The sequence below is a fragment of the Mirounga angustirostris genome, unplaced genomic scaffold, assembly GCF_029215605.1.
Source record: "Mirounga angustirostris isolate CCGP_5_RB_7025 unplaced genomic scaffold, mMirAng1.0.hap1 SCAF_5, whole genome shotgun sequence".
NCBI classification, from domain to species: Eukaryota; Metazoa; Chordata; class Mammalia; order Carnivora; family Phocidae; genus Mirounga; species Mirounga angustirostris.
The window spans coordinates 68,214,147-68,236,279 of record NW_026991713.1 but is presented as its reverse complement, the minus strand read 5'-3'; the positions used below and the strand labels follow the sequence as shown (position 1 = coordinate 68,236,279).

The 22,133-nt window shown below is 36.4% G+C and overlaps 1 protein-coding gene across 2 annotated transcripts in view; it reads left to right on the top strand.

Annotated features, from left to right (window-relative positions):
* The window catches only part of TMEM117 (transmembrane protein 117), a 502,044-nt gene that overhangs the window by 259,965 nt on the left and 219,946 nt on the right, over positions 1–22,133 (top strand). Inside the window, exon 11 of one of the 2 annotated variants that reach the window (XM_064591365.1) lies at positions 9,773–9,872. The exons of the other annotated variant lie outside the window; for it this stretch is intronic. Within the exon in view, the coding sequence (XP_064447435.1) occupies positions 9,773–9,872 (100 nt within the window). The remainder of the gene's footprint in view (positions 1–9,772; positions 9,873–22,133) is intronic. 2 annotated transcript variants of the gene reach the window in all.

Genomic DNA, 22,133 nt, shown 5'->3' with positions numbered 1-22,133 from the left:
CCGTTTATCAGCCACACTGGTGACTTCTTTTAGCCAATTTAATGGCATCCCTTTCTCAAAGGATTTACAAGATTCTCGTATTGTTAAAATTGAACTAAATATTCAAAAGCACATTTTTAGACTAACATTTTTTTCTTGGCAAATGGTTACAACTCTTTTCATTGCAATGAGTGGAAGCTCAGTCCAGTGAGCTTAGGAACAAAGATGGGAGGCAGTAATTATTAGAAATTAACAGGAGGTGTCTCATGGAATCCCAAGTACAGGAAGCTGGTTTGTGGAAAATGGTGGAATTAGACCCACCTATGTTCTGTTATCTTTCTTCTTTCCTCCTTTGAGTGAGTCAGTGTACCTCTGTCTTCTGCTCAATACCCCCTTCTCTGTTGCTGCAGACTTGAGTTCCCCAGTGCACAGGACAGAATGTGGACACTTTCCTTTTTTTTTTTTTTTCCATCCAACCTTGTGGATAAAGATTTCCTTCTTTTTCTCTTTGAATCTTGGTTCTTAATTACCAGAAAAGGAAAAAAAAAAAAAATAGGCCAGTGGCAGAGTTGGATATTGTTGTATACATGTGTCCTTAAGCTTACACTTAGAACCCTGATTGGGGAAGGGTGGTTGTAGGACAGAGGAAATTATTAGACAAGAAATACTGGATGGTAATGTAGGAAGTGACCACTTAGCTCTGAGGTGCTGTTTCCTTTCCCTCGGAAAACTGAGTTTATAAGTATCAGGCCCATGGTCTAGCATATAGTGAGACATCAGTAATTATTTGTTTAGTGAAAAGAAATAAGGTAGGTGCTTATCTAATATAAATTCACATGCTGCAAGAAGGGTTTTTGGTTGAGAAAATAGCCCCCTTCCCCCTTCCTATAACGAGAGCCTAAAATGTCTTCAACAAGAATAGAGAATAAGTGACTGGGAAATAGTGTTGGGTAGCCAGCCATGGGGAAGAGAATGAGAGGTGATTGAATTCACAGCCAAAAGAAGGAGGAGGAGTAGAAAGAGAAGGAGAAGGGGAGGGGGAGGGGAAGGAGAAGAGAAGGAAAAGAATGATTATCATACTATCACAAAGCAATTATGCTTTGAATTTGAAAATTTTGTAAGGAGTAGAAAGACCGTCTCATTTTTCATGTTTCTTTATTTTATTAGACACAGTGGAAAAATTATAGTTTCTGCCCAAAGTTAATTATTGTATTTATGTCCCAGCATTTTTGTTCCATTATTTCTTATCTATTTTGACCTTTTAACAGCCCTGAACACTTACCTTCATTGAAAAACATCCATTAAAAGTGAACTTGCTTTTTGTTCTTCTTTGAGCAGCATCAGAATCTTAGCAGAATTTATAAGTTATTTTATGCCTCCCTAATTAATTTGGAAGGAAGCATCATTATGTAAGATAAATTAATTAATGCCATTCTGGCTCAGCTCGCAATTCACGTTACAATTCAGATATATTTTATCTGAATAGTTATAAACACATTGAATGTTATTTAACATTAAAATGTGATCAAGTTAGATATGAAATTAATTTTAAGTAATATGTGGCTCTCTGGATTCCTGTGGGGATTTATTGGAGCTCTCTTAGCAAAAAGTTCAGGATTTTACATTTTTATTGTTTCTATTGTTTTTCCAGTGACTTTAGAAAAGATACGTTGTCTTGGCTGTGTTTAATTCACTAGAAGTAGAAGATAGGCCCATTTTGGGCATCCAATTTGATTGTATATTCCTGGAGTATTTGTGAAGGTGAGGAAAAAAAAGTGAAGTAAGATAGAAACTTGGGGTATAACACAAAAATTCTGTAACTTTAAAATTAGTTTTGAGGCTGTATTATTTTATAGCCTGGTAAACTTCTAAATTTTGCCTTCAAAGAACAAACAACAAATGTAGGTTGGCAGTATCCATTTGAAAGGCAGTGAAATAAATTTGCTTTCTTTTTTCACATGAATAAAAGAAATGTATTTTACTGTATAGCTCTTGTATTGTTGGTGCCAGCAAATTGGTGCACAAAGCTACATATTGATATCTAGTCTCATTTAAAAGGATTCTTTTATTTTTTTACTTACTATTTTCTTTGCCATCTTTGTTAATTTTTTATTGAGGTATAATTGATCTATAACATTATATTAGTTTCAGGTGTACAACATAATGATTTGATATTTGTATATACTGCAAAATGATGACCACAACAACCTTAGTTAACATCTATCGCCATACATAGTTATAATTTTTTTTTCTTGTGTTGAGAATTTTTAAGATCTACACTCTTGGGGTGTCTGGGTGGCTCAGTTGGTTAAGCATCTGCCTTTGGGTCAGGTCACGATCCCTGGTTCCTGTGTTGGGGTTGGGGTCCCTGCTCAGCGGAGAGTCTGCTTCTCCCTCTCCCTCTACTAACTCTCCCTCTATCCCCACTCCCCCTTGCACTTGTGCTCTCTTGCCCTCTCAAATAAATAAATACAACTTTTTTAAAAAAAGATCTACACTCTTAGCAACTTTCAAATATCCAATACAGTATTATTAAGTATAGTTACCATACTGTACATTACAACCCCATAACTTATTTATTTTTTATTATTATTTTTAATTCTGGTATAAATAACATAGAGTGTTATATTAGTTTCAGGGGTACAATATAGTGATTCAGGAATTATATACATTACTCAATGCTCATCATGGTAAGTGTACTCTTTAATCCCCAGCACCTATTTCACCCTTCCCCTCCACCCACCTCCCCTCTGGTAACCATCAGTCTGTTCTCTGTATTTAAGAGTCTTTTATCTGGTTTGTCTCTTTTTTCTTTGCTCATTTGTTTTGTTTTTAAATTCCACATATGAGTGAAATCATATGATGTTTGTCTTTCTCTGATTTATTTTCTGTTTATTATACTCTCTAGATCCATCAATGTCGCAAATGGCAAGATTTCATTCTTTGTCATGGCTGAGTAATATTCCACATCTTCTTTGTCCATTCATCTATGGATGGACACTTGGGCTGCTTCCTCAATTTGGCCATTGTAAATAATGTTGCATTAAATATAGGAGTTCATATATTTTTTTGAACTAGTGTTTTCATAGTCTATGGGTAAATGCCCAGTAGTGGAATTACTGGATCATATATATGGTAGTTCTATTTTTAATTTAAAAAAGATTCTTTTAAATAATAAGATTCTGTAGATACCATGCAGAGATTTTACAATATTTTACTTTTTTTCATTATTAGTCAACTAAATTACATTCAAATTAATTTACAACATGTAATTGCAGAAAGTCAAGGATGTATTCTTCATTTTGATTTGCTTAAATCCTTGCCTCTAGCTTTTTATTCTAGAAGAGATAATAAAAATGATACAATGATATTCTGTTCTTTGTTAGAACATAATAATTACATGGCCTACTCGTCTTTGATGTTTATTTTTAGTTTATCTTATATTGCAGATTCTTTTTTTATTTTTTATCCTTTTGTCCTCTTCCTAGTTTGGCCCTGATGTCAGATAATCTAAGTAATTTTAAATTAATCAATTGACTACTTAATTCATTTAAATATTTATTACATCCCTAAGTCATACTATAAGCTGGGAAAAAAATTTACCTGCTTGGCCAAGTGAAACATGTTCTTTATCCTTGATCAGCTAAGTCTTGTGGGAGAGAGGGGCAATGTGAGAAAATCATTAAAATACTTGAGGAAGATTTAATACTGAAGTATATTCAAAGAGTTATGGTAATACCAGGGAAGGGATGGCTTTCAGGGGTAATGGCAGGAGATTTCTCAGTGGCTAGTGATCTCAGGCCAGAGGAAAGTGGATGGCATTCCAAACAAAGAACATTGCACACAAAGATACTAAGGTAAAAAAAAAAAAAAGGATACTAAGGCACATTATAGAATAGTGGGGTGTTTGGTGAGATTGATTTCGTGGTGAGGTAGAGGGTCTAATAAAAGGAGGTTGTGACATGAAAAGAGAGGTGTCTGAATGAAAGCATGGCTTGGCAGAGAGTGGACAGTCTTCTTATCCATGCTCTACTCTGTGACAGTGGGAGCCACTGTATTATTTTAGAAAGTGGGAGTCAGTAGGCTAGAGGTCTGCCATGTTTTACATGCCTATTATGAAATTGTGTGAGAAACTTTACATTCTTATTTCAAAAATGTAATAATGTTAATCCTCAGGAAACCTGTGTGAGAAATAGATATTTTTATCCCCACTCTACAGATAAGGGAATAAGTTGATCATTTTTCCCATGTCATAAAGTGGGACGTAGTTTGCAAACCCATGACTTTCTGGTTCTAGGACTCCTGCTCTTTGTTATAATGTATTCCTTCCCCAGGGGTCACTACAGTGGCAATGCAGAGTCTGAAATAAGAGGAAGATAGTCACAGAGAAATAGGAGGCCATTGCTTTAATTTAGGTTAGAGGAGTTTATGAACAGGATTAAGACATTGGTAGTAGTGATGACAGAAAAACAGCATAGATTTGAGAGCCTTTCAGAAGTAATCTTAGTGATTAATCAAATGTTAGGAGTAAACGAGGGGGAGGAATTGCTGATATACTAAGGTGTCTATATCTAGTATGGATGAGTTTCACTGAATGGGCTGAAGCAAAGCAAGGGATGAAAGGAATGGGTGATGTATGGTGAATGTATTCACAGACAGGGTGAGTTTGTTCAATGAAAACTCCATCTGCAGTCTTTTTATATATGTCTTCCCTTATAAAAATTAGAAGGTATATATGGCTGAAGTTGAGAAATTTGAGGTAGCATTTTATCTGTAAGCATTTTAGGTCCAGATGCAATTTTAATTATTCCAGGCTACTTCTAATTATTGTCTGCAGGATTTTGACATTCCAATGCATCTTGTTTCATAGGTTCATACCATAGCTCTTGCCTGGAAGGTTCATACACGTGTATTGAATTCCATCAAAGCCTTTCAATAGGGGTGCCTGGGTGGCTCAGTTGTCAAGCATCTGCCTTTGGCTTAGGTCATGATCCTAGGGTCCTGGGATTGAGCCACACATCGGGTTCCTGCTCAGCGGGAAGCCTGCTTCTCCCTCTCCCACTCCCCCTGCTTGTGTTCCCTCTCTCACTGTCTCTCTCTCTCTGTCAAATAAATAAATAAAATCTTTTAAAAATAAGCCTTTCAATAAGCAAAAACTAAGAATTTTGAGCAAAAATACTAAAATGTGGTTATTTGGTTTTTTTTTTTTTAAGATTTTATTTATTTATTGACAGAGAGACACAGGAAGAGGGAACACAAGCAGGGGGAGTGGGAGAGGGAGAAGCAGGCTTCCCGCAGAGCAGGGAGCCCGATGTGGGGCTCGATACCAGGACCCTGGGATCATGATCTGAGCCGAAGGCAGACGCTTAATGACTGAGCCACCCAGGCACCCCTAAAATGTGGTTATTTGGATAATAGTTCACTAAGTGACTAGATTGAAGTCTGTTAATCATTTCCTCACAAACACAAGAAGAGTGAGAGAGAGTTAATATAATAAATCTAGGTTTAATTCTTGGTGCTTTGTAGTGACAGATTTTTTTTCCTCAATGTCACAAGAATGCTTAGAATTTTTGCTTTAGTTTCATTGTGTTTAATGCAAGACTGTACTCATGTTACGTCAACTCCTTATCCATGATTTACTTGTGTATGAAGCCCCCAATCTTGTTTATGTTGCCCAAACATGGCTGGGAGAGACAGCTGTGACATTATGAATCCAGCTGGGCACAGATGGATCTTCAGTGAAGCATGAATCCATATTGGTTTGGTGATCTATGTTTACTGCCTTCTGTTAAACTTTCAGAGACTCAACTCCTAAATCACCTGGCACTGACTCCATCCATGTACATATAAGTAATAGACTGAAGTGAACTGGAACTTTTGTTGCTAGTGAGCAAGACTGTTACCTGTAAGGGCAATATACTAGATTATGGTTTTATTGACTATTTAGCCCACGTTAGAATCTGATTAGCGTATGCCCATTTAGCACATGGTTTTCACTAGGTGTGATAGTCTTGATAGCTTTTCAGGCTGCTTTGATAATTATGAACATTTCCACGATCCTGTATATTGAAGTTTCCACACATCTGTTATGGGTTTGGCAGTTAAACTTGAGATCTCAAAAAATAAAAACTGAAGTTACAGCCTGTAAAGAAATTCATTTAGAATTTTTAAAGAAAATATCAGTGAATGATATTTACCTGGAAGGCTGATAGAACTGCAAGATTTTCTAGACCTACGCACAGTGGGAATAACAAGCTAAAGTATAAAACAAACAAAAGATGTATGAATAGTTGAAATAATTAGCTAAAACTCCAAACAAAACTAAAACGTTAATGGTGCCTCCTAGCAAATAACACTTAATTCTCAATCACTCCCCGAAACATTGGGTATGAAGCTTCACAACTTCACTTTTGTAGAGAGCAATGTGATATTCAAACTGATAAATGTATGCACACTCTGTCCTTTATAACCAGAACAGGAAGTGTTGTTACTGTTAATGGGTATGCAAATCAATGAACTAGTATTTCCAAATTTTTGTGACAGGTTGCATATTTGTAATTCTGTATGTTTGTCTAAAGCAGCAAAAGTTAGAATACTTACTACCTTTTATATATCACCCCCTTCACTTTTATATATACTAGTTATTTCATAAATTGTGCTATCTCATCTTCATTGTTACCACAGCATTCAGTACTCATCACATGCCCACAGTTCAGATCTTACTTTACCACTGTTTCTATGGTTTAATATACGTAGATCTACCCATACCATATAGAAAAAAATATGAATAACTTGGTTTGCTTCCTTAATTCACACAGTAAGCAAATGTTTATTGATAACATACTATTTGCAGGCGGTGCTCTAAGTGCTGGGGAATCAACAGTGAAAAGAATGGCCACAGTAACTTTCTGTCCTCTTGGAGCTTATTATCTAGTTTTAGACATTGTTTTTTCTCTTGATTTTCAATGGTATAACCCTGTTTCTTGACATCCTAGTAGTTTTTAAATGAATGATGGTTGTTATGTATAAAAGTGTGTAGGGGACCTAGATGATATTTTATTCATCCCGAAAATGTTCACTCTTTCCTCTGTTAGATGGGAGGAATAGAAGCTGATCACCTTAATCCAGTCATGGAATGGAGTAGGTAAGGACTGATTCAGTTTCAGTAAGGACCCATCCATCTCTGGTATTCTCTAGCCTCCCATTGCTCTGTGTATTCTCTTGGGCCATTCCTTCTGGCAGGTTCTGAAATACAATAGTCTCCTCAATGTGGTGAAATTGCCAAACCTCTGCTGTGCTTTTCAGAAACTTTCTGCTTAGTCTCTTAGCCTACCCCCTGAACATAATTCATAATTTGGTAAATGTCTTGAAAGTAAACCCAGCTGTGTATCATGCCTCCTTCTGGGCCCCTCCAAGATGAGGATCTTGGTTCCTTAAGTTCCTAATGTTTGTCTCTCCAGCTCACTGAGACTCCTCCCTGCCCAGGCAAAGCCTAGATTCTCATCCTCTTGCCTTGCATGCAGAATCAGCAAATGTCCCCAGAGAAAATATAGCTAACGTTTCCACAATTCCCTCCAATCTTATAAATTGGTTTTTCTAGTTCTCATTGCTTAATCAGCTTTCAGGTTGTTGTAAGTAGATTTTATGTTTTATTTATATTTTTTAGTTGTTCTTGGCTGGATCATTAATCTCCTGCAAGCTTATCCATCTCATCCCTATTTTTAGATACTGAAATTAGAGAATGATGTCTTCTCTTAGACATACCTATGTTATCACAAGGAAGGTACCCTGAAATTTCCACCCTAGCTCAATGTATTCTAGAACTAATTGGCAAAGTAGGCATGTAGGGATGTGTCATTGAACACATCCTTCAAAATAAGTGTTATTGAAAGAGCTGGACAGTTATGAGAGCTGATACTCTAAAGTACGCTGAGTTCACTGCCCAAGAACTGTTCACCAGTAGTGCTACTGAAGGGACTAAGACCGAGCTGTCCAAGTTAACTTGTGGACTTTCACATGGAGGCTGCTTAGATTGGTGAACTCAGTGGGAGTCCAAGACTTGAGGGTGACTCTGACGAGCTGCAGCTTCTGCATACTACTCTTGGCTTCTGTTATGAATTATCCTCAAAGGAAATAAGTCTGGATCTTCATTGTCTACTAAAATACTGGGGAATAGAGTAGATAGTCTTTGTGTTTTTTTTATATCTCACTAACCCTTGTAGGAAGAAGATATAGCATAGTGGTTAAGTGTCTGGATTTGGGAGTCAATCAAATTTAGATTCAAACCTTGTCCATTTCCTAGATGCTTGACCTTGAGAAAGTTGTAAAAACTCTCCAAAGCCTCAGTTCTATATCTGTGAAACAGGAATAATAACACATTTCATTGTGCTGGCATGGAAGCTATTGGAGACACTGTATTTAAAGTGCTTATAATGGTCTCTGGAATATTGTAAGCCAGCAGCTTAGTTATTTTGGCTATTATGGAAACCTATGGAATAGAGACTCAGAATTTTGAGGTGAGATCTTAAGATTTTTATAAAGATTTTCTAAGGTAGGTGAATGAAGGATGTGGAAAAAAAGTGCTTTTAAGAATTCATATGTTTATTTTTGTTAAGTAAAACTATTTAAATATTTGTTTATTTTATGGATAACAAAACTGTAAGAAAGAACTCCAGGAAAAAAAAAACAACTGAATTGGAGATGATTTACCTCTCAATGACTTAAAAAAATTATTTCTTTGTAGTTTCACTAAATAACAAACGTATCATTTTCTACTGTGTTTTGTTTTAAAGTTAATCTAAGAAGAATCAAGGTTAACTAATATTCTAAATTGTACAGGTGTTATCATGTTTAAGAAAAGGAACAAAATTTAAAGTAAAAAAAAATCTGAGTAAAAAAAAAAAACTTGAGAGGCAGAGAGAGAAAGAGAGAGAGAGAGAAATTTGATTCCTAATTACCATTCATTAGTTGTGTGGTATTAATTGGGCAAGTTAAATGATCTCCCTGTGTCCCAGTTTTCCTGGAGAAATTGTACAATGGGAAAATAATTCTTAGATTTTCTTGAATATCAAATGAGGAAAAGGAAATAAAAATTACATGCAGTAAGCATAGTCTTGTTACTTGTATTTAATGATCAGTTGTGCCTTTGAATCTCTCTTTGGACCATGAAGAACATGAATTGGTGTTATAGGAAGCAGAAGAATTTGTGATACAAAAAGAGATGAAATTAAATCTGGTTATTGTTATTTAAGTAATAATTTAAACCACATGTATTTGAATCAAATTTTATGTTTCTTTATTCTGTGGAAATTTTCTGAAATGGACATTTTTTGACCATTATTCAGGTATGATATTGTATCCAAAGCCTAGACCCAGTACCTCTTCAATAGTTCTGAGTCAACAGAACTGAAGGAAAAGCGAGCTTTTCTCTTCCCTTTCAAGTTACTCTACTTCAGGAATTGTTTCCACACTCTGCATACCTGAGTGAGCATGAAATGATGCCTTTACTGAGTATTTCTGTTTGATTTTTCAAAAACTGTTGTCAGTCTTACAGCTTGAAAATGAAATGCACATGGTAATTGGTAGAGCCACAGTCAGTCTTCAAATCTAATTGGAACTGACCCAGACACCCTCAGAAGTCTTCCTAGCCTTTCAGATCTGTAAGCATATGTGATGAGACAAAGGCAGGAGAGCTTGTTGAAAGGGAGGGAAGTCCCTTTGCGTGTTGCTGAACCAGAACGCTTTGATATGGCTCTCTCAGTATGGACAATGTCTTGTGTGTTTGTTTCCACAGAGCATATATCATTACAGACTATATGGGCATCCGAAATGAAAGTTTCATGAAATTAGCTGCGGTAGGGACCTGGATGGGGGACTTTGTCACAGCCTGGATGGTAAGAAATTTTAACTTCACCCATTTCAAACATTAGATGGAGGAAAACTTTCATAATGTTGGATAGACACTACTTTTGAAGGGTTTAGAGCAAGAGAGTTACTTCTCTCTTGAGTGGAACAAATTCATGAATACAGATAAATTTAGAGATTGTATGCAATATCTGTTTACCTTAGGGGAAAAATTAATGCAACTATAATATGAATGATGGCTGTCCACCAGGAAATATTTATTTATAACATATATACCTATCTATCTGTATATGTATGAGTATACAAACATACATTCATAACATTAATAGAAACTTCCTTATGAAGTTCTAAATAATTTTGTGAAGATTATTGTTTTTGACATGTGCAGTTTTCAGGTAAGGAATGTTGTCTGGCCTGTCTCAGAAGACCATATGAAATATTTTTAACAACTGTTTTTTATTTAAAAATTTTTTTTCACAACACATCTTATAATATTTTATTAATATTATTTTAATTTAATTTAATTTTTTATTTGAGTATAGTTGACACCCAATTTACATTAGTTTCAGGTGTACAACATAATGAATCAACATCTCTGTACGTTATGCTATGCTCACCACAAGTGTAGTTAGGGCTCTTAAAATAGTTTTCTACATTTATTTTCCTCATTGAACCTATAAAATTAATGTTGCATTATTAGTATTTATTATTATTATAAGCCTGCAACAAACAGACAAACCATATTTCATGCTGAGTTCATCTGTCAAGAGAGTAACTTCTTTTTTCATTTTTTGTTTTCATTAAAATTTTTTTGGGGGGCGCCTGGGTGGGCTCAGTCAGTTAAGCATCTGCCTTTAGCTCAGGTCATGATCCCAGGGTCCTGGGATTGAGTCCCACATCAGACTCCCTGCTCAGCAGGGAGCCTGCTTCTCCCTCTCCCACTCCCCCTGCTTGTGCTCTCTCTCTCTGTGTCAAATAAATAAAATCTTTAATTTTTTTTTTTATTCAGGTATAGTTAACATACAGTGTTATATTAGTTTCAGGCATACAATATAGTGATTCCACAATTTCATACATTTCTCAGTGCTCATCAGGATAAATGTACTCTTAATCTCTTTTGTCTGTTTCACCCATCCCCCAACCACCTCCCCTCTGCCAACCACCATTTTGTTCTCTGTATTTAAGAGTCTGTTTTTTTGTTTGTCTCTTTTGTTTGCTTTTGTTTGTTTGTTTTGTTTCAAGTTTTTATTTAAATTCTAGTTAGTTAACATATAGTGTAATATTAGTTTCAGGAGTAGAATTTAGTGGTTCATCACTTACATATAATACCCAGTGCTCATCACAAGTGCCATCCTTAATACCCATCACCCATTTAGCCCATCCCCCCACCCATGTCCCCTCCATCAACCTTCAGTTTGTTCTCTGTATTTAAGAGTCTGGGTTTTTGTTTGTCTCTCTTTGTTTGTTTGTTTTGTTTGTTAAATTACACATATGAGTGAAATCATATGACATTTGTCTTTCTCTGTCTCACTTATTTTGCTTAGCATATACCCTCTAGGTCCATCCATGTTTTTGCAAATGACAAGATTTCATTCTTTTTTATGGCTGAGTAATATCCCATTATATATATATATACCACATCTTCTTTACCCCCCAAAAAACCAAAGCAGTAATTCAAAAAGACTTTTGCTCCTCTTTGTTTATTGCAAGATTATTTACAATAGCCAAGATATGGGAGTGACCCAATTGTCCATTGATAGATGAGTACCTCTGTTTTAACCATTGGATTAATTAAGTACAGTATGTAGCTGGAAAGCTCTAGGTCCTATAAGTTTATAAGAGAATCTCAAGAGTACAAAGAGCACAACTCTCATAAAAATGAAACCTGTTAATCTTTGTTGATACCTCTCATAAGTGCAGTTAATCGTAATTGGCTTTATTCATCCATTCACTTGTAAACGAGAAGACCTACCAAAGGAAAGGATGCCCTACCTAAACAAGACTAGGCAGGGACATGCCCCTACAAATGTGTTCCAAATACTGCAGGTAGATTGTCACAACAGTTACTGCCCTTTCTGTGGAGAGCTTTGTGTCTTACCTAGAACAAGTATTTTCGGGGGACAGGAAACAGTTATATCTTAACTGGTACTACTGTGATCATCCTGCAAGAGTATTAAGTAACTACCAAAGGGTTTGTGTAGCCCATTTTTAGCCTCGTCCCACCCCTGTTCAATTTTAGAATGTAAATAGAACAAAGTACCAAATACATCCCATTCCATTAACTTTAAAATCTAGATTTGAGAAGTGATTTATTTGTAATCACTAGATATGACAATTAGAATAAGCCAAACATCAGGGTGCATGGCTGACTCAGTTGGTTATGCATGTGACTTTTGATCTCAGAGTTGTGAGTTCAAGCCCCATGCTGGGTACAGAGCTTACTTAAAAAATAAGAAAATTCTAAAAAAAATAAAATAAGCCAGACATTAAGACCAGGCTGCCTCATGTCAAAAATTTCTATTTCCATTGGGAAAAACTATTTGGAAGGAGAACCAAACAGAAAATAATTTCTCTTCTAAAACTATTTCCCTTTTAGGAGGAAAAATAGAAGGAAGACTTTAAACATGTAATTTCCATGAAATATGAGGTGATACCTTTTGAAAAATTTCTGCATTAACTATGGATTGTGATTTTTTTTTTTTTTTACTCCATTTTATGGTGAATCTGCTTAATAAAATGGAAAAAGGAATTCAGAAATTTGGATTCTCGGACCTTGCTGTGTCTGGCATGATCTTCCACGAATACTATGCAATCCTGTGAGCCTCGGTTTGCACATTTCTTTAAAGGGGCTAATAGTTGCTATTTGTGTTATAGGTTTTCTATGAAGATGAAGTGTGTGGTCCTGTGATGGGACTTCAAATGCTGCAGTGCGAGGGAAACATAAGTGCTTTATTGCAGCTGTTTATGTTCTTCCCAGCTTATCCCAGGCTTGTGGTCTGGGGTGCCTGAAGTTTCCTTCTGGTTGGCAGTGTTAGAATACACTCTAAGGCAGTGTGGTCCATTACTTCCTGAATCACATGCGACACTGCCCCTGATCAGAGTCAAGGGAGAAGCACCAGAGCACATCACCAGAACAGCAAGCCCGAGGACCTTACTCTGCAGTTTTCAGGCTCAAGTCCACCATTTGATACAGAAATCATTTTCTTTCTCATGATGACATCATTATTTTTTGTGGCCCAATTCTAAGCCCTCCCCAGAGTTTCCCTCAAGACAGTGTTTCCGAGACCATATGTGACTCTGCCCCTATTTACTGGTTCTATTTTTTAATTAAGATTTTTTTTTCTTTTGAATCATAATGTAGGGTCCAATTTCTAGGGCAGCCCTGAGAGGCGAATGCATGGGACAACTTTGACCGAAGACCTTTACCTTTTCTAGCTAGATTTCTACTGTGCACTCATCTGCCCTACTCTTGTGGTTTAGCAGAATACACATAATTCCACAGTGCAGCTGTGGTCTTTCTGTCTCTCTGAGGTCTGGCTGACCTTCATAGTTTCTCCTGAATTTGCTACTGTAATGCCTTCTATTTTTACTAGCTAACCTGATAACTTTTTACCTTTGTCAATGCTGCTGATTACTACTCTGATCAATACTTCCAATACCACTGAGGTAGGACTGGATTGAGAATCAAGAAAACTGTGTTTTAGGTTTAACCCAGCAGTGTGATCTTAAGTCACTTCGCCTTCTGGGGCCTCACATGTTTTCCTTTCTGTAAACAGAGAGAGAATCCAAAGTCCTTTTTTGCTTATGTTACATGAAATGTTGACCTTTCCCTGTTAGACACAGAGACAGAAATGGCAAAAGAAACAGAGTGCCCTCCTGATTTAAAAGTACAGTCACACAGGGAGGCTTCCCAGAGCACATCATTTCTATTCCCATTTTTATTCACTGACTAGGTGGTAAGTTTCCATATAAATATTTATATGTCTACATATGTGTGCAATGATAACATTTTAAAAAATAATAGTTTTCCTCATGAGAGGAGTCTAAGGAGCTTTGACCTTCATTTGTCTATAGAATTCTCATCATGAAGTGAATATCAATGATGAAGGTGACTGTCATGGAAAAGTAAGTGACTATTTACATTTCCAATAAAAGTGTGCCTTTTAATGTATTTCTGAAATGGAGAATTTTTCTTTTATGGAAATAATTCAAAACTTCCCATGGTTTTAAAAGGCACACCGGGATTGAGGCAATCCCCAGGCATGGCTGATTTCAACCGATCGGACAACTGTCTTTGCTCCTCACACTACAGAGCATCAAGCTCTACTAGGTTCAATTTCCGAGGCAATCCTGACTATTCTTAGCTCTGTGGGATGCTTCATGCAGAGGACAAAAAAATATATTAAGTCAGGGTTAAAGTTACTATTTTTTTGTCAAATAGATTTTTAAAAAATTTAATATAAAAGAAATACCTAAAGTGATGGGTGTTGTCATTCAGCACTGAGCTGGCTGTTCATGTTGATAGGAGCAGAGAAGAGCTCTGTCATGAAATTTGCCCACACTCTGCCGTTGAGCGAGGAGCAGAGGGGTGTTGGCCCATCCTATAGCACATGTCTCTAGTTTCACTGACCTTCCTTCAGAAGACAAAGATCACAGGCTCTCCTCGGGTCTAAGGTGGCAGGGGATGCTGAGGACAAAGATGGCATTTGCTTCTGCCCCTCATTTAATACCAGAAGGAAAAATCACTTCCTGTCTCTCTATACCTAACCATCTGTTTTCCCCAGCCCCTACTTGGTCCTGCTCTAGTGGCTTTTCTAGCAGTAAATGGTTATCTGGCTTATGATAGTGATAAGGACATCAGAGTCCAGGTTTGAAGTTCATGGTTGCGGGAAGGGGAGAGAAGGGTGCACATGAAGTGAAGTCAAGGCCTGACCTAAAGAAGATAATGACATGGTAAAGACTGAAGGCATAAAGCATTTTTCATCATAACACCATATATGGTGTGTATCAAATCCTAATACTCATAGGACCTTGGTTGGCCTTGATATATTTTTCCTGGGATTGTCTGTGGACTTTTGTGTATATATGTGCTGCTACTAGCAAAGCTTCCACCATAAAGAGATGTCATACATACAAAAAAACAATTTCGTTGTTTGCCATTTGGCTTTACCTTTATTTCATGTTTTTATAGTGACCATTTGTTTTTGTTTTTTTTTAACTGTGTGTGATTTTAAGAGACTTTATTTTTTCTTCTTGAAATTCAGAGTTCCGTTAGAGCTAGACAAACATAGTCAATATGTTTACGTGGAAATGCCTTTAGATTGATAAAATATAGCCTCAGTAGTTTTAAAATTTAAAATTTGCTTAATTATCTCTATTGAATCTAGCAAGAATATGATTTTTAGAAAAAGAGTTTTTATATATTTCACCCTTCTATTTTAATTGTGCCTGTTTCATATGTAAATACTGCATTATCCCTCTAAATATTTGAGTGACAGATTTTGCCTTCTAATTTTTCACATATTTTCTTTGTCTTCAGATTGTGTAATTCATATTTATATTGCTATTATCTTTGTTCCAAAAGACTGTTTAAGAGGTAAAGCTGAAAACTCTTCTTTACCTCATTAGAAACTTCTTGAGGGGAGTTCCAGCGTCACTTGTGGTACTCAACACAGTACCAAGCATGAAATAGATGCTTCAGAAATCTTTATTGAAGAATAAAGAGATCCTAAGAGTACATATGCATTAAGTTCCATTTCTTTTTCCATTGTTCCCTTTTGTGACCCAGTGTCGTAAAATGGACATTCTAGAATGCTGAAAAGGTGGGGGGAGAACTAGATTGTTCAGAGTCTTCCCATCCCCCTGCCTCCCTAAGCCTGATAAGCCTGTTTCCATAGCCAGGAGGACACGTGCTTGTAAACACCCTTGGATGGAAGTAATAGATTGTTGATGTAATTCTCCCAGAATTGTGATGTATTCTTTGGGTCTAAAAGGCGTTCTTAGATAAAACAAAGATGGAGCTCCAGAGATCCTGCCAGAGGGTTCCTTGAGTGGTCATAACTGCTATCAGTGGCATAGTTTTGCTCCTGGCTCTGGGGATGGAAGGAAGCTAGGTTGAGATATATCCCTTCAGCCACTTAAGCAGAGAGCTGTTACCACATAAGACAGAAATTGGTTACACTTCAGTGGACAGAGGCAGAGAGAATTAAAGAATGGTGTATGCTTGAGAATAATTTCTATTCCTGAATTAGTATTTATTTATTTATAAATCTGGAACAGAATAAAGGGAGGGAATATATCTGCAGCTTTGAGAGTAAACTATTCCTTCTGACCTAAAGGTAGAAAATGTGAAATAAAATTTATAATTATATATACATACTAACTTAAAATTTGGCAAGAGTTTTTATTGTTGTTCTATGCTTATTGCTTATTTTCTATTGTTGTCTCATGTTCCTAAGTGAGGGCTGTGATTATCTGTTATTTTCATATCACCAAATTAATAATAGTTTATTTAGTTCAACATTTTCTGTTATACATCTGCCCTTATTTTGTGGACTGTTTTGCAAATGCTAAGTTTGTCAGTGAACAATAGCTTATAATATAACCGACATCATATCTAGCTTGTTATTCTGCCTGGAATTGAGCTTGACAATTCATATTATAATCAATGCCAGTTTTCTAATTATTTCTCTTCCACTTAATATCAAAATGGCAGAATAAAAAGCATAATTGAATTGATTTGGTATCTGAAATAAGGTATCAGTAAGAGCTTTGCTGAATTTAAATAATGAAAAGGAATTTACACTGTGACAGATGGCATAGAAGGATCAGAGTTAGCAAACTCATTGAGCAAGTTTATATGGCAAACAGAAGGACACTAATGAGGTATTTAACCACTGGAGCTGGACTCAAGAACCTGACATTCCTCTGAGTTTTTATCTTTTGCTCTTTTTCTCTGCCTGTTCATTGGAGCTAGTTCATGACTTCAGTTATCTCTATGATTGGTCAACCCCATATTTGATAAATCTGTAGGTTTCATTTCATTATTTTATACAGTGCAAGTAGAAACTGGATCAAGAATTTAATGAGGTAATAATATATTCTAGCTATAAAGATTCTGTGTTAAGTGAGATTCCCAATAAAAGAGCATGCATCACAGATTTGGGGGCACATGATTTGTTGAGGAAGTGCTCTTGAGAGAAACCGGTAGGGAGATGAGAGAAGCAGGTGAGAAGTGGGGAAGGAGGCAAGGGAAGATGTGGTCTTCCCTTGCCTCCTTCCCCAACAACTATGGTTGCAGGGAAAATCTCCCCTTGGTCTGATCCACTGGGTGGGTGTTATGTTCTTGGGGAATAGAGTGTACCAGAAGGTGCAGAGAATCTGGGCAGGCACCAACACTGACTGCCACACAGACAAAACCCAAGGACACTAGATTTAATAGTACCTGTAATTGTCAAAAATTATTGCCAGTTCATTTGGCCATTTGATCGAAACAAAGAGCATAAGAGAAGAATTATTTTTTACATTTCCTTTTTATTCATTAGAAAATTTAGAGCCAAATATGGTCATTTTACTTTTGCACATATAAACATTTTAATGTCTCTATAAATACTTTAGCATTGTGTTTCATGTTCCTTCAAAATAATAAGTTCTCACTAAAAAATTAATAAGACAGGAGAGTCTAACCTATTTTCAGAGAGCGTCACAAATGGTGATCAAGAGTCTTAATTTTCAGGACTCTTGGATTTTTAAAGTATTAACAATCTGGCAAGAAATAAAGGATTTCTGAGTGAAATAGGTTGTAGCACAGAGACGTTTAAGAATAGAAGCACAAATTCTGGCTCTGCTCCAACTCTTCTAAATTCAATGTCTGTAGGAAATCCTATAATATGTTATAGGTATATTATATATAATTTATATTCATTTATTAAAAATTTGTGGACTATATTATTCTAAGTATGAAAGGCATCTGCGGAAGTGTACTGAATTGAACCGTAGTGAGATATGAAGACACGACAGCCATCGCTCACAGAGAGACAATCCCACTAGGGGCAGGAGATGTTTCCTGTTCATCTTTCCCATTCCCAATTCAATTTCAGCATCCTTCTGTTCCATTATGCTTTATTTCTATTACTTGGTTTATACTTCCTCGAGGCAGGTGAGAAAAAAGGGTTGTCCACACATTCTTTATGATTTTCCTAATATAATTCTCCACACCTTAAGGCACCATTGATCAGTCATTTTCCTGAAGTTTAAATAAAAGCCAGGAAACACTGATATTTATTTTTCCCTCGAAACTCATAATGCAATGAAGTGAATACTGTTTGCTAATATCAGCATAGATGAGAACCTCAGAAAAGAAGCTAGGTGCTTTTCTTTTGATGAAAGTAATTTTATAAGTAGTTGGATTATTCCCCTTATAATTTTTTTTTTAAACTTTTATGTAGTGCCTCTTCTTGTGGGCCTACTGCTATTTGTGTGTGTTCGTGTGTGTGTAAGTTTTCAATTAGTTTCCAAAATCTTCAATGCTTCCTACTACTGTACTATCCTGCCAAGCTGAATAATTTTCTTAGGAATATTTAATCACAGATCTTAATAAGATGTGGAACATAGACATAGAAGTTGGTTTGATACTTTTTTTCCCAGTGTGTCAATAAAATCTGTTGAATTTTGTCATTAGTTGGGGCGAGGGGAGTGCATATCTTTTTAGGTGCTAAGTGATAGTACATCACATCCCAGCCAAACTGTTACTTTTAAATTTTAGAAAACTCAGCCATTTATTCCTATTCCCTTTTGATAAATATTTCTGGGACTGGAAGAAAGCAAAGAATAATTTTATATTATGCTATCATTAAGAGAAATACTGCAGGGGTGCCTGGGTGGCTCAGTTGGTTAAGTGTCTGCATTTAGCTCAGGTCATGATCTCAAGGTCCTGGGATCAAGCCCTGCATCAGGCTCCCTGCTCAGTGGGGAGTCTGTTTCTCCCTTTTACTCTCCCTCTGCTCTCTCTTAAATAAACAAACAAACAAAGAGATACTGCAATTCTTGGTTATTTAAGTGCAAAGTTTTGTTTATATGAAATTGCTATCCTTTAGCAGTTGTTTGCCCCAAGGATTTTTTAGAGCACTAAAGATTTTTATATTCACAGTGTATGTTGCATTTGTAGTTAAATGTTCTATAAACATCAAAAAGAAATTTATAGCAATGAAGTGCCTAGGACTTACGTTTCATTGCTTTAAGAAAGCTATTACATCATGTTTCAAGAAATTGAAGTATTTAAGTGAGCGGGGGAATATTTTGATAATGAATGGTTAAGTAAAATCATGTTTGGCATATATTCTTCTCTGTTCTTACATACCTGAAGGCTGATTGGGAAATAAAAAACTTCCTTTTGCCCTGGCTGGCAAAATATGTTAAGGTTTATCCCAGACCTGGGCCTGACTCCCTCCAGTATCCTTCACTAGTCTATCTAGTTGCTCACTGAACATCTTAAGTAGCTTTGTGAACATGATATTGCACAAGGTAAGGAGTCAATCAAGCATACGATAGTAATGGTACTGACAAGCTAAGTATAATATCAAATAAATGCCTTTGACATTTCCACATATCAAATAAAATATAAATAGGTCCACATCGGTAGTTTCTTTAATACTCTAGACCAGGGCTCATTGAAAGAAAGTTAGGACACCGCATGTGCCAACTTAAAAATTCCAAATTGTTCTTGACTTCTAAGCAGAGAATATATGAGAAATAATGCTTAAATGAGTCAGGTGCTTGAGATGAAACAGGAAACCTGGAGAGAAGCCATCTGTTTTCACTGAAAAGAATAGCACCTCTCATAAAGGTTTTGAAATACATCATAAAAGATACTGTGAAACTGTAGCTATTGAAGAAAAATGAAACCTAATAATTTTCAAGTTCTGACTACTTTTTTCTTTGACTTGGGTTATAATTATCCTAATTTCTATTTGGCATTTTCAGTTTCAACTAGAGGTGATAGAATCAATAGAGGATTTTTGGCAAATCTAGGTGTAGATTTAAAAAAATGCATTTTATTTTGCTTCAGCAGAAAATTAGCAAAATGAACCAATTTTCTGCCTAACTAGGTGCTAGATATCTAAACTCATTCATTCATTCATTGAATGAATATTTGTTTACATAGTGACCTTATAGTTTATTATAAAAGCTTATTATTCTACTGAGTATTAAAAAGGGATGAAATATAATTAAAATTGTATAATTGTTGAAATATTTATTTACTAATGAACAGATTGATTTTACTATATTGATATGGGTATAAAATGTCTTTTTCAAGACCATTTAAAATTCATTTTTTTCTAAAATATAAAAATAACATATCCATGTATATTAAAACAGATTTCTTTTACAAATTATTTTGATTTTATGAACACTTAAAAAACAAGCATACTAATTATTCTTGATACCTATTAATATATATTTTTAGCCCTATAAGGTAGTGTCATTGGTATCTGTCTGAAATTGTTGACACTTCTAATTGACTATCTCTGTAGATCATAATATTTTTGAGAAAATACTTTCTTTAGTGTCAGAGGACCTGTGAAGCTCATAGCATATTCTATTAAAATGGAAGATTGTACAAATTCATTTTGAATATTTTAACCAGTTTTGATGCTACAAAGCTATGGACCTTCAGTGGTCTAAGGTCCTTCTGAGGGTCTCACTCACATACCTATGAAATCTATTCACTTAATAAATATACAGCAAGCTCCTACAGAATAAGAACAGGTAAACATTATGACACATTAAATATGGTAAAGATGGTTATAATATCATTGCATTTAAAGTGACCTTCCTCTTCCTGAGGGACCCTCCTTCAGGCCTTGCCTCAACCAGCCCCTCACAAGAGTCACTGGGCTGGCAGGGGCTTGTGCCCTGTGGAGTTGTTGTCCTATATCCTTTGGTCTACTAACATCTTCCCAAACTTCTTTCAGCATCTTAAGTCATCAGTCTGTGGTGAGGTTTTAATGAGTGACAGTAGCTTTCTGTGTTCAACCTGCATAAATAATAAATACTGGAGTTGCAGATTCAAATGCCCTGAGGGCCAGACCCATCTAGTAAAAGTGTGAAACATCTGGCCTGAGATAAAAGGTGTGTATGGGGTGGAGGGGGGAGCTATGTTGAATCAGAGAGCATATTCCCTATGAAGAGGTATCCAGAGTCATTTGGTTAAAAAAAAACAAAACCAGGAACGTGAAGTAGGATGTCCCTTCAGCGCTAACTCTGCCCACTGTTCCTCTGTTTTATGCTTTATAAACAGGGAGGATTGAGCTGGAAACTGACATGCCAGGAACGGTGAAAGGTCAGCGTGAGGAGTGAATCTGGGGCAAGTGCCATTCTGGAATATCTCCATCACATCTCATAAACCTGTGTGTCCTCTGCAGGGTTGGCCCTCCCTCTTTGTTATAACCTCTGTCACACAGAGGAGACAAGAACTCCCTGCTTTCTAATCACAGCTGTTAAGAACAACCAGAGCCCTTGTTCCACTTAGCACTCATTCCACCCAAACAGTTAAGGCACAAGTGGGCAAAGAACCCCAAAAAACCAAAACCAAACAAACAAAAAAAACCCCACCCTGTTTTCCTAACACTTTCTGAAGTGTTAACGAAATGCTTGTTACTGCGGTCAGATTAGCCACTACCAGCAGGGGCGCCAAGAGCCCGAAAACGCATGCCGTGTTTGTTGACTGACTGACTAGCTGTGCCTTTCTGAGGGAAATGATGTGCAGATGAATACGCACTGTGGAAATCTTAAACGAATATAAATATCATTAAGGTGTCAGTATGTATCAAGCTCTTAGGCTGTTTCTTTATAGGCACAATGAACCAAGTTTATTATTTAGTGGATTGTCCCACTTGCTTTTTTACCTGAATTTCGTAAGGCATTTTTTTCCCCCAAATTTGTCTTTACATTGGAATTACCCAGGGAGGTTCAAAAGCAATATGCCTGAGTCCTACTCCCCGAGGTGGCTGTTTTGTTTGTCTGATTTGGAGCCTGGGTGTTGGAATTTTTGAAAGGTTCACAGAGCTTCTAATACATGGGCAAGTTTGGGACCATTTCTCTCAGATGGTTTTAGGAAGTTTAGCATGGGAATATTTTGACTTATGTTATGGGGTCATAACCATCCAGTATCAAAGCTGAAGGGAAATCCGGGGGAGGAATCTTTTGGTGTCAGGAGACTACACAAAAAAGAAGCAGGAATGAAGGCAATGAAGGATGAGAAGGGGGGCTGGCTTCCGCAGGACCGCACA